Below are 14,429 nucleotides of genomic sequence, written 5' to 3' on the forward strand. Positions count from 1 at the left end.
CAGATAAATATAGAAAGTGGAAAATGGTAAATGAGCTGAATTCGAGGTCCAATCTGGCTTTTCAAGGGAAATATCTAATTGAACGTCGAATCAAGCCAACTCCATTACGCGTTTCGGCGAAATAGACAATTGAAACTTTTTCGCTACAAAAATTTTTAATTAGACAAATTGTCTTGGAAAATTTATTGGTCTCAATTCTCTGTTCCAATTTCTCGACGCGTCCGCACAAAATGACACATTAAGGTGTTAAAATATGCAAAAACTATTCCGATTACATCAAAAATCAAGACAAAAATAAAAATAAAAATAAAAATAAATAGCGGTCTGCTATTAGTCCTAAATATACAATAACATACGGACTGGACCTGCAAGCTTAAAGATTTATACCTTTATAAAATTTAGAAATATGTAAATAAATTTAAATGAAAATTTAAATGAAAACAAACACAGTGGGTCTTGCTAAGATCAAGAAAATAGTTGTAGTAAAAGAAACAGAAAAAACTGACCTGTGGCAATGCAGAGCTCTCCCTCTTAAAACTAAGTTGAAAAGGGGTTGTAATTCCCTTCTGTGTACTTCAGCGTCATCTCACTCGTCGTGTGACGTAAGTAGGGGGGAGCGATGTCTTTTGGCATCAGCCAATATGAAAAGACTGTCCGTTAGCTGTAACTCGTCTCTAATTTTCGAAGGGGGTCGGAAAGCTCGGAAAAACGTGGAAAGATTTCATGTGAATGTATATATAGATCTATGTATATATATATATATATATATATATTAATATATATATATTACTGTTTAGGAAATAAATTATATTAATATATATGTATACATAGATTGAGAAGTAATTTTCGGTAACTAAGAATATAGTACATCACCGTACTATATTCTTAGTTACACAAGAATCTGTTTAAGTTCCTTCCCCCTTCAGTTACGATAAACTCACAGCTTAATCTTTACTACTCTTCGGGTTTTATCGTTGCAAGGCTATCATCAACCTGTGGCAATCTTTCTTATGCATACTGCATGTGCGCTAATACCGTGTGTTGTTATCGATAGGTCACTCTTTTACATGTTCAAATTATTTCGCTCTTTCGCGCAATTTTTAATACGGCTTTCCTGGTATTGCACTTATTGACCTTATAACTAGTAAAAGGACTTTTTTCTCATTCCTGGATTTGGAACTTGAAGTAATTGAAGTTAGTGAACGATATTTTGGCACTAAACTTTTGATAATTAGCCGCCCAGACGGTATTGTGGTTAAGAAAGCCTGATTGCGATACCGAAGGGCCTGAGTTCGAATATCGGAGAAAGCATGGTTGTAACTGTCCGTCCGACCGGGGGCGATGGTGGCCCACCTATTAGGTGCCTCCATAATAAAGAGGCCACCACATCTGGCCTTGTATGGATTAATGGACTGCGTTACACTGTAACTGTTCACAGTCTGCCATTGGAAAAATAAAGATTTGAAAATTTTCACAATTTTCACATGAATTTGACGTTTCGAATAATTTTTTTTTTTTTTTCGTAAATAAAGAAATCCTGGAGATTATTAGTCTTTTTTATTCAATTAGAATTTTTATAATCTCAGCAGTTTTCCCTTAACTTTTTTTGAACATCCTTTTAACATGTTCTTACTATTTTTAATTTACACACACACACACACACACACACACACACACACACATATATATATATATATATATATATATATTCAATTTTGTGATATATCTATCACAAACTTAAAATATACTACGAAAAATTTTACTATTTTGGAAAGTGTAAAATAACTATCGCAAAGGAAAATTTGATTAAGAAAATAATTATCAGATATATCAAGTAATTAAAAAAGTATTTGTCAAAAGAGTTCTTGAAAAGAAGCAACAGTTTAAAAAAACATTTCTGATATTTGCAAATAATGCATTCATTGTTTAATACTTTAAACTGTCTCATCAGGGGGTAATTATTTAAAACACTAAACGAAAAAAGTCAGAACTTCAGAATGTACATTTCATCCTTATTGACTGTTTAAGTGAGCAAAATCTAAAAATAAAACTTTATATATATACAGAAAAGTTTTAGAAAATTTATTTCTTCGCATTCTGAAAGAGTTAAGAATATACCCCAACGCGAATTCAAACTTCGAAAGAAACAAAAGCACAAATAACATAACTCATCAAATAAATAAATAAATAGATAAATAAATAATACAAAAAAGGACATAATTAAAAAAATAATAAAAAAAACTAAATGAAAAATAATGATAATAATAAAATTCTCTAGATTTAGAAATCACTTCAAATTTTTACAAATAAAAAAATACGACAGCTAAATTATAATAAAAAACTAATTTCGAAAATCCTTAATTTTCTATAGTAACAATGCTTGCCACTTTAAAAATAAGTTATAAAATCATCTGATTCGAAACTGAAATATAATTGAATGAAATTAAACTAACGTATTAATCAGTTACTGTTGATGAAAAAACCCAGTTAAACATTTTTATGCGATACTATTAGCAATGCATTCATTACCTGCGGAAAAAATCCTTAAAATTATCAAAAGGGGAAAATATTGTTAAAAAAATTAAAAATAAAGTACGTAATAAAAAATCTGAAAGTTCTCAGATTTCAAATTACGTCCCAAAGGGGCGTTTTGTTAGCATTTTGTGTGTTAACTTTATTTATTAAATATCATGTTCTTCTCACTTAAACCATAAAATTGATTTCAAAACCGATAGCGCAGAATAATTTTAAAATGAGCTTATCTTTAGAATTTCCGATACATAGTTCTGCGAGCTGGAGATAAAAATGTTTTTTTCTGTTCAACGTTGCCATTGCTCGCTTTGAAATCCTTGATTTTGTTAATCAAAAGTTCGTTAAAGTTTTACAAAATATGAAATCGATAATAAAACAAATTCCAAATTTAAAATGTGGGCTTCCAGATGCCCATATTCGCAGTCGGATTGTTTATCACTATGCGAAAAACATACGTACATTATGCAGATTCTTCATTATTTAATTTCTTTGAATATAGTACAGGACTATAATATTTGTTGGCAACAAGCTGAAAAGTGAAACAACGCTTGCAGTGAATCAAAGCGAAATGCCAAAAGTAAATTAATAAACGAGAAACGCAGAATTCATTAAAACATGAAATGATAAAAAGAAATTATATATATCATATGGTCCTCATCTTACATACAACGTGTCGATAATTCATAACGTGGAAATCGAATCCCGTTAAGTATATTATCAGCTATATCTGGCGTGTCGTCGGTTAGTATCGCCAATAAATTCTGTTTTATAGACAGTCCTATCGTGATTATGCAAACACATACCATCAAAATTTAATAAATGAGTTCTTGTGTTTGTACCGAAAGAATTCTCCTATAGTATATAGGGTAGAATAATATTTATATTTGATTGTTTCTTACTTCATTTAATTTTGCTTTATTACATTTAACTTATTATAATTAGCTCTACTAATGTGTTCCTTTATCATACCTCAAATATATCCAAAGTGAAAATCTTCCCATATTTTATACCGAAGTATGATTTTATATTTTCATAACTGCAATTTGCAGTAGTAGCATTCTATTGCAAATACTACCGGGCAAGCCAACCAGATGAGCGGGCTGAAGCCAAAGCAAAATGTATGTTTCTTGCTTTAACAATAACAAAAAATAAATCTGAGAATTTGTTATTGCTGAACTGAATAAACTGACTTCATTCTCTTTGAAATGTTTCTAAACAATTGCTTCTCAGGGGTACATCAGGTTAATATGTATGACGTCATATTTTAAATTTGATGTAATATAACAACTTTTTCTCAATATCGTGTTAATTATATTAACTGGAAACAAAAAAGTTGCCAACAGTAGCTATTCATTTAAAATTCTGATATTAATGAAAAATTGTAGGCATAAAATGACATCACATGCGTAATTTTGTTTCGTCATTTTGTGGATTTTCACTATAAAGGGTGTTTCACTTTTCAAATTGTTGCCCTCAATTATTATCACCCTCTATTGTATTTAAAGAAATTAAATAATGAGGAATCTGCATAAATGCAGATTTAATATAATAAATACAAATATCAATGTACTGTTACAGATTTGGTATTTAGATAGCTAATGTTAGTTGACTTATAAATTAAATTGTTTTATTCCCCGTGCAGTGTAGCACGTGACGAATATTAAAGGAAAGCTAAGTCGGAAAAATAAAAAATAATATTATATATATATATTAAAAAAAAAAAAAAAAAAAAAAAAACTGAAATGTTTCAGATTTTAAATTACGTCCAAAGGGGCGTTTTTTTAACATTTTGTGTGTTACCTTTCTTTATTAAATATCATGTTCCTCGCACTTAAACCATAAGATCCAGTGCAACAGTAATATCGCAAAATAGTTTTAAAACGAGCATATCTTTAGAATTTCCGATACAGAGACTCACGCGCTGGAGATAAAAATGTTTTTTCTGCACAACGTTGCCATTGCTCGCTTTGAAATCCTTGAGTTTGTTAATCAAAAATTCGTCAAAGTTTTAAAAAATAGGAAATCGATCATAAAACAAATTTCAAATTTCAAATTTGGTCTTCCACATGCTCATATTCGTTGGAGGATTACGTTATTCAAAATTCGATGACTCTTTGTACCGTTGTTTTATCACAATACGAGAAATATACATACATTTATGCAGATTTTTCATTATTTAATTTCTTCAAATATAATGCAGGACTCTAACATTTTGTGGCAACAGTTTGAAAAGTGAACCGACATTTATGAGTCTGACGCAAAATGCCAAAACGAAACTAATAGTCCTTCGGGATTCAAATCCCTTTGGACTAACAAGAGCACGTGCATTTAACATTTATTAAATAAATATCTCTTTTTGATTTCGGAAAGTTCCAGAAAATTCTGGCGCGCTATTTAAACTCTTATAAAAAGGAGGAAAACCTCTCAATTCAGTTGTTAGTTAGTTTGTTGTTGTTTTAAGAGTTTGTTTAGAAAATTGCTCTTGTTGACTGTAGCGAAGTCGCGGATTAGCTTTCTCTAGCTGTTTTGAGTTAAGTTCTCTTGAACGTTTAAGTAGTTAAAGGATAACTACTGTGAGATAGTGTAACACTTCACGAATATTTGAGGAAATTTAAGCATATTTGTTGTGATACTAATAAATTTTGTTCATTTTTCATTGGACGTGCATTCATTTTGTAACGAACCCGCACGCACGCAACAGTATGTATGTTTCTCGCATTGTGATAAAAAATAGTACTTAGAGCCATCAAATTTTGATTATAATTTTGAATGTAATCCTCCACCCGAATAAGGGCATGATAAAATCTGGAAGCGTTCAGATTTTTCTTTTTAGTCCAAAGGTCTCCTGAAGAATTTTATGGTTTAAGAGCAAAGAACATGATATTTAATAAATAAAGGTAACACACAAAACGTTAAAAAAGACGCCCCTTTGGACGTAATTTAAAATCTGAAACCTTTCAGATTATTTTTTATAATATTTATTTCATATTTGTAATTTTATTCGTAGAGTGTGTTACGTTTTTTTGATTAACGAACTCTACGATTTGAAAGCGAGCAGTGGCATCACTTCCCGAAATAAAGCAGATTTTTATTTCCTGACTTCGACACTGTTGCCACTCGGAAAAATTAGTGTGGAAATGAGTTCTTTCTAAGTTTTTAATTAATATATAGGCTGATTGAAAACGTACGAAGATGAGAATAGTCGAAATCAATTCCCACTATTTTTTGTAATCTGTAGTAATATATTAATCGTTTGCAATATTATTTTTATTTCATAGTTTGCAAATCTTACAAATGTTTTATTATTGAACTCAACGATCTGAAAAAACGCAGTGGGAACATTTCTCGAAATACAGCAGATTTTTATCTCCAGCATGCGAGATAGTTGCCACTCGGAAAAAATAAGAGCCAAAATTAGCGTTTTCAGAGTGTTTAATTTAACGTTTTAGTTAATGTCGTACCAAGATGAGAATGATAGGAATGGTTTGTCACGAATTTTTGGAATCCGTCGATACCTCTCTCGAAACTCAACTCCCCACCGTTTCGGAAAAATCATATCACAAACAACACAGACAGACACACACATGTTTTAATACTAAAGTTTCTAGGAGTAACTGAAAAAAGTATGTCTATTAATGCATGCATATAAAATATCAGAATTAATTAGGCTTTGCTTTCATCCTCATTAAGTTAACACCATCACATTACTTATAATCATTGAAAATTATCACGCTATTTAATACAAAGAATAGCTGTAAATTGAATAAAACTTTCTTTGATTTGCTAATTTGACATGTGTTTTGCGGTGGTGAATTTTTTAGAAGCATCAATAGAATGAGTAAAAAATATAGTTTGATTCCTTTATCAATGAAACGCCTGACAAAAATTTAAACTCGTTTGAGAAACACATTACACAATTAAATATTCATATCCAGTTCAGATCTTTGCTTTGAGAATTGACTCATCACATTTGAAACCATTAACAAAATATAAACATAGGTATTTTGAATGGATTCTTTCTAATTGCTTAAGCAGGAAAGGAGCGTTTAAATTTAATTTAATGCAATCACATTGCAAAATGTTTTCGATAACAGAAAACTTCTTTTGTTTCTAATGCAATTAATACATTAATGAGTTCCCATTACTGTAATTGCGATTCTGTAATCGCTACCAGCCATCACTGATATCCTCAAACAATCGCTCGCTTAAGAAATTATTGTCTAGAGTAAATGGCTTCATTATTTCTTGGAGGCTTTGAAAGAAAATTCAAAGAAAATAAGGCAGTGAATCAAATCTCATGTTTTGGAAAATATTAACTATCTTCAAATTCGAATTCTTCCACCCCAGTGCAACTACCAGTAAATAGAAGGGGAATTAATTCCATGATCTCATCGCAAAATGCTTGAAAGCTGCAATTATCATTATCGACTAGCCCGGAGCCAAATCGAGAGCTTAGGCGCTAATTTCAGGCGAAACTGTTGTAGCGACACGCGAAGTAATGTGCTTCGATTTTGGCAAAGATTTAAAGGCCGGATATGCCTCCTAACTAAATTTCAGTTCCAAGCGGGAGTAATAAGTTCCGCTTATGTAGTAACCCTCGAAAAGTATTTAACTAATTGTTCGCAATAATCTGTGTTTTCTTAGTTTGTTATAATGAGAAAAATCGATATTTTACTAACTAAATACGAAGAATACATATCACGTGTAAATGTTGTACTTATAAATGCAAACACATACAGACAGCTGTATTTTGTTAGAGGCTCCTACTAATTTATTTTTCATCTGCTTGCAGAGTTCCTCACTCTGTTTGTATTATAATGAACGTTAAGGAACCTAATAAACTTTTTGGAGACTTATCGCTGAGTTCAAACAACTAAGACGTAGACTCAAAAATGGTTAACTACCCTTTATTTCACTCAGAATAAAATAAACAGTTAGCCTCTTTTTCGGGCTCACAACAAAGCCTCTACTGGGGCTTGAACTCAGAACAAGAAATAAGAGCTATATTAGAACTAACTAAGAGACGTAGTCGAAGCTAACAAAAATCTAACGTAATTGGCCCTTATTTTAAACTAGCCGGCGAATAGCAAAAGGCACGTAACATACGGCCATGCCTAACATCTTCTAGAGAGACTTAGCCCGAAGGCAAACGCGCGCTACTCAGGATTCCTAGCTCTCTAACGAAGTAAGTTGAACCTTCTATCAATACTACTTCTAACTCATTTGCATTTAATGCGATTCTAAAAACGTATTCTAATAAACTTATTCTAACTTATTCTTCTTCAATTTCACTTTAGGTGAATTTTAATAAATGTTTTGTTTGTATTATTATCAGTTTCATTCTTGAAGCTTTAAAGATAGGGATATTTTCGCATTTTCTCTTCGACCATTACGGACAAACAAAAAAGCAGTGTAACTTAATGCCAGTTATAGATAAACATGCATATAAAAACATAAATGTTATAAAACGCATAAGACTTCCACCTTGGTAAACTCCTTACAGCAATTTTACACATTTTATATAAAAATTTATCCATAAACATCACAAAACAGATAAGATTTTCGTCTTTGTAAACTACTGGCAATCGTTTTAGAAATTTTACATAAACATGCATACATAAGGATTACAAAACGCATAAGGCCACCTTAGTAAACTCCTAGCCATCTTTTTACACATTTTACATAAACGTCACAAAACGCATAAAATTTTCGCCTTTGTAAACTCCTTAAAAACATTTAAAAATTTTTTTGCAGAAATAAACGCACAGCATTATCGATCTGGTAAACTCTTAGCAGTCTTTTTACAAATTCTACATAAACATACGTACAGAAGCACGAGACCGCCTTGGTAAAACCTTAGCAACCTTTTTACAAAATTTGCATAAACATGCATACATAATAATCACAAAATACAAAGCATCTTCGCCTTGGTAAATGCTTAGCAACCTTTTTACAAATTTTACTTAAGCATCAGAAAACGCATAAGATCTTCGTGTTGGTTAGCTCCTAGAAACCGTTTAATAAAGTTTGCTTGCAAATTTAATACGTCTTCCGTACATATTTAGGCACTAAATCGTGACTTAGAGCCATGATTCTCGATGTCTGCTAATGATTAGGTCTACGTTTTCCAGGTTTGATCCTTGGCTGTAAAATCTATCTTTGCAATATCTTTTAGAGGTCATTCTGCTGGTTAAATTGTTTGACCTAAAGTGGCTAGTCGAAATATATGTTGACCAAAACTGAATTCATACTAAGGTCTAGCTTTAGATATTGCATCAAACGAAAATCCATTTTCACTCACACAAATAGTGCTGATGCGTAAACTGATTGAAACTGGAATTTTCATCGAAACGTTATTCTTTTCTAACACATTGGCAAATTATGCCTTAGCTATGACCTTGGCAAATTATTTTAACATACTGGTACAAACATATGCTGTTTTAATTCGCACTAAATGCGTATCAGTGAAATACGTATCAAATACAAGAACTATCAGCTACTTTCTTTTAAATAAACGTTGAGGAATTATAAAGTACCAAACATGAAATATGACATTTTTCTTCTAATTTCACAGTTACGTTCGTAAAATAACAATATTTTAGCATTAAAGTATAAGTTTTAATGCTAAATTTATATTTTAATGCTAAAATAATATATAAAATTAAAATGACGCATAAACCAAGCTGAAATTTCAGAAACTTATATTTGATCGAATAAATACCAAGAGATTTGCAAGCATTACATTTAAATATATGAAATACCACCTTTATCATATTAAATAAAATGCCAAGTGAAGACTTAAAATCCAAAATCTTATATCTTTTCCCTAAAGGTGCACGTAAAAAATTCTAAGTTCCAAAGAAATTTATAAGCTGTTTCGTCATATGAACTTATAAGCGAAAGTTTAGGCACATGCAGAGCTCTTTTATTAAAAAAATTCGAATCCCTTTTCCCAAAAAGGGAAAGAAATATTTCCCGAAACATTTTTCATCAAGGTTCATGCAAGATTTATCTCTTCTGAAACATGGCTGAACAGGTTTTATAACTTTCTCGATTTGCCGTGTAGCTTATTTCATGGCTGACTCGATAGCCTGTCATTGGCTGATAAATAAAACATGGTCCTTTCTTTTCCTATATTCAGATTTTAAAAACATGCACATTCAGATGCATTACATAAGTACATATATATATTCTATAACCCATTGTTAGATTATTATTTTAATTAAAAAATAACCATTTAAAATTTTCTACTTTGCATCGGAAAACATGGCCATTAGTATTTTAAAATCTTTTCCATGCATCAAAGAATTGTAAGAAGCTTTCCAAAGCACACTAAAGCGTCTCAGACTTCTAAATAAAATTATGTTTGTAAACTCTGAGAGTAGAACAGTTTTAAGTTAAGCTAATCTTAAGAAGAATTGTGACCTGGTTGTGTATGTATGCACGAGGTCTGAACATTTTTGGAAGCAAAATAACAGTGAAAGTTAAATATCCATTAAAGTTTTTCAACGGCAGCATTTGTCAATCTGTGGTTCTCGAAGCCTGCTCTTGCTCTGCTATTCCAAAAGCGACGAAAAATAAATTCCAACTTAACTGTAAATACCACATTATAGTTGAAAATCATAAAGTTTGGAAATTACAAACGGCAACAGCCTATACCTCGATCTTCTTAGAGGCAGCCAAGTGGCCAAGTTGCAAAAACATAAGTAGTTCGGCCTGGTGTTCAAATTCTGGCGGATGGGCTGGCTGCATGCGCATTTTCTTTGTTTTCGCAATGCGCAACATGCATATGAGCCAGTTTCTCTTAGAAAGTCCTCAACGAATGCATCTCTTCCCTTAGGCAGATAGCCCTCGAGTGTTTTGCTAAAATCAAATAAACCTAAAATCTGTTCTCCTAAAACTGGCATTCTATAAATAAAAGCAAAGTACCGGAATAAGACTTCTCAGAATTACGCTCATCGGCATATATACTCGTACAAACACAGAACAATAACGCAAAAATGAGCAGGCTCATTCGGCTTATTGATGTGAATATCAGCATTTAATTTTTTGTTTTATTAGTGATTTAATTTTTAGTTAATAAGATAGTGATTATCCAACAGCCTTCAATATATATGTTATAAAATTATATGAATTTTATTAAATTTTATTTATAAAAATACATAAGCATAAGCACCGCCTGCTGAAAAAATTGCTTCGCCAAGTAACAAGAGTAAGGTGGTTCGCAATGCTTTTTAATTTATAAAAGTAATCCGTGCCTTGAGAAGAATATGAGAAAAGCTGGTCTAGTTTACCAGTTTTACTCCTGAATGTCCTTACTTTGCATGATTCATTCTTAAAGCCATAGACGGACTTCTATTGCATAACGCATGCGTACTAAAATTTTCGAGACCTTGGCATGCTGGCGTGTCTTGTGACACATGCATTTCGTTGTGCTAATTTTAAAATTTATATTTTCTGGAATTTTAACCATCACTTGACTAATTATTTTTTCTTCTTGAACATGCATCTGAATTGCTCTATTTCTTTTTTTTTCTATTATTTTCTTTACTTGGAATGAGAAACAGAAGGTGCATTTTCATTGAAATTTTGCAAAGTATGAATTTTTAATATTTTGTTATGATAAGGATCATATAATTGGCATTATGTGTAAAGGATCTTTCTCAAGCGCACATAAGAGGAAAGATGATAATTAAGAATGATACATATACAAAAGCATTAAACAGGAGAAAAGAATAAGTAGCGATTCTTATATAATTTTCCTCCGTATTTTATACAGACACATGTTATTGATGATTCCTTAAATGGCTGCTAAATAAACCGAATTTGCTTACCATTTTGCTATATATTATTTCTTTTCATTATTTCATTTTATTCATAAGCATTATTGCTTATGAATAATAACATTATTGTTAATAATAACATTATTGCTTTACATTATTTAGTTTCCAATGCTCTATACTATGTAATAAAAAGTGGTATACATTTTTCTAAACGAATTCAGTTCAAATCACCGAAAGAATATTTTTTTGACCTATTCAAAATTCATATTTTAATTAAGGATTAGACTTCTAAGAGATTTTATCCTTTCTCACAGGGTGTCGTCGTGGTGTAAATAGTAGCATGTCCGACTAGCAATCAGAATGTTCCGCATAGGAACTGCTGCGAGGGCATGGCTGTATTTTTGAGTTTCCTGCTTTAAAATTCCTTGCAGAATCCGTACATTTACTCTTCGTTGATCTCAGTTTAAAATAATGCTTTCTAATGAAACCTATTAAAAATTAGCATGTAATTTTATAACATCAGAAAAAACTATTCCTACAAAATTTTAATAGAATTCAGCTAAGCAAAAAGAAATTTTACGGGAGTTTTTGCGGCTATTTTTGACATATTACTGCATAGAATATTCAAAAAAATTCATTCATCAATTCATTGATTGTTTAAAACATTAGGTGAAAAGTTACACGTTTTCAAGATTTATAAACATTTTACTTTTAAACTCTACTGTCTCCTTTTATTTTCTCTTTAGGAATTTTCTGAATATCCCATTAGATTTTCTTTTCGATTTTTCTCTTTTGTTTTGAGCTTTTTATAAGTTAATGGAGCTTGTTTTAAAATCCATGAATAGCAATAATTGAATTGGTGCTAAAGACTGTACATGAACTTAGATTTAAAATAAAATAATCCAGAACTTACCCAAACTTGACGAAATTCGTCCAATACGTCATCACTGCTTCCGATATGGAGGCTTCGGGTCTAGAGAAATTCCGGTGGAAATGTGACAAACTGTTTACTAGTGGTGCTCCGAAAACATACGGGAGATCTTCTCCATGGATACAACCCATTCTTTGAGTATAATAACTCTCCTCTGTTTGGTACATAAACACATACAGGTAAGTCCTTTTTTGGCTCTTTTGTTGTATTTTGGAATGGTAACTGGCAGTGCGCATCATTGGTGCTACAATAAGTGCGTCTCCCATGGCATCGGCTGTTGAATCCAGTACGTTTATCGGGTGCTGATCTGGTTTACTCCAATCTGTATATTCATTAACAACTGTTAGGAAGATCTCTTGAAGATGGTAGGTGAATAAGTTCCTGACGAGGGTTCTCAATAAACGATCACGCCTGGACACTTCAATACCCACTCGAACTTCTTGACTGGAGAATTTGAAGTAATATTCTATTCTACTAACACCTTGTAAGAGATCATATTGGGAAAACAGATCGTTCTGTTTTTCCATTAGCACAGATGGTTCACCCGGAATAACCACGCCATCAATTGTTGGCCCAAAAGCAGTCAAATGATCAGGAACACGCAAAGGCGCATTCAAGATGTCCTCAACTGGTCTTTTCCCCAGGCAAGCGACAAGGGCTGCACTGTCCTTTGTCGGGCATTTTACGTGGCTTGCTACCTGACGAGTATAAGCCAAAGCATCACGTGCGATAGCCCAGGGACTTAAAGCTGAACCACTTTGTAATATAGCTCTTTGAAACAACCCTGTTAAAAGTTATAAAATGTAATTCTTAAATAATAGAAGGAACTATAACTGACATTTCAAATAATAAACACAGCCATGCAAAATATCAGTTGCTAAACATTTACTGTTTACAGAATTTTTTTGTTGCTTTTATTTTCAAGAATATGCAACGAAGTACTTTTAAATTAAAGAATAAGTTACTTAAATAAAGTATGCATAGTAAAAAGGTAAGTTAAATTATATAGGTATTCACTATAAATGACTACAAAGCTATTAATCATTAATACAATTTTATAAATTCACAAGCAGAATATCTCTAAGAATATTCAGTAGAGTGAAAACATATATGTATTTCAAGAAGATTATATAACTGATTAAGGTAAATAAAGTTAGAACTGATGATTATTCTAAACCACTTATAAAATTTCTATCTTTTCTATAATCTGTTAAGATTATTAACGTAATAAGCTGAATGTCAAGTTTGAAAAAATTATATTATCTTATGACAGTATATTTGTGATTATTACATATTATATTATCCTCGATGATAGAAAATGATATTATGCTATCTTTGATCTTTAGAAGAGGCTGACAGCTAACCTGAAACGAAGGAAGCGTGTTGAACGGCCGGTGTCGCGTAAACTTAGGTTGCATATGAATGTCCCCTTCCCTCTCGTGGATAGGAAATTGGTCTACTACCCTGTGTTGACCCAACGTTTTTTTGGGATAAGGCAGTTAAGTGACCGAAGTATTCAGACAATCCTAACAAATTCTTTTAAGGAAGAGTCCTGCCATTTTAGGAGGACAGTGTGAAAAATATAAAATATGCATTCTAACTGAAATTGTTATATATTACGTGTTGCTTTAAACAAAACACTATGCAAGAAATATCCTAATATAACAAATAAATAAACATAATCTGCCATGAGATGTAAAGTAATCTATGTTACTAAGTTTAAGATATACAAATACGAATTAAAAGTTATGTGATCCTAAAATTCTCCAACGTAATGAACAGTAAACATACGCATGCGCACATAACAACCCTTAGCATATACCTTATTCTTTTATTCTTTAAAATATATTTCAATTAAAAATTGTTTAGCTTTAATATAGAAATATAGCATTTTCGTCAATTAATGAATCCCTGATAAATATACTTGAAATAATTTTAAAATATCTTGTAGATTCTTTCCCTATTTTTACAATTTATGTTACAAATACATTTGTTTCAGTTTCTGAATTTGTGTATGCATAGAGAAGCTCATTTCTGAAATGCTTCCATAATTCCATTTTAATAAAAGCCTTTCCCTATAGTGTTATATTTTAAAAGTTAATGCGCTGTTTCATAAATGTAGATCATGAGCTCCGTTTTCAGGAATTTATTTATATCTCATACCAATAGCGTATATTTTATTC

At 31.5% G+C, this 14,429-nt stretch overlaps 1 protein-coding gene across 2 annotated transcripts in view; it reads right to left on the reverse strand.

Annotated features, from left to right (window-relative positions):
- LOC118190644 (neuroligin-4, X-linked-like) overlaps positions 1–14,429 on the reverse strand; it is a 527,548-nt gene that overhangs the window by 139,055 nt on the left and 374,064 nt on the right. For both annotated transcript variants that reach the window (XM_085813109.1, XM_085813110.1), the window contains exon 4: positions 12,229–13,030. In XM_085813109.1, the coding sequence (XP_085669235.1) occupies positions 12,229–13,030 (802 nt within the window). The remainder of the gene's footprint in view (positions 1–12,228; positions 13,031–14,429) is intronic.

This window comes from Stegodyphus dumicola, chromosome 3 (genome assembly GCF_044657685.1).
Source record: "Stegodyphus dumicola isolate Sdum_Otavi_A_Nest chromosome 3, ASM4465768v1".
Classification (NCBI taxonomy): domain Eukaryota; kingdom Metazoa; phylum Arthropoda; class Arachnida; order Araneae; family Eresidae; genus Stegodyphus; species Stegodyphus dumicola.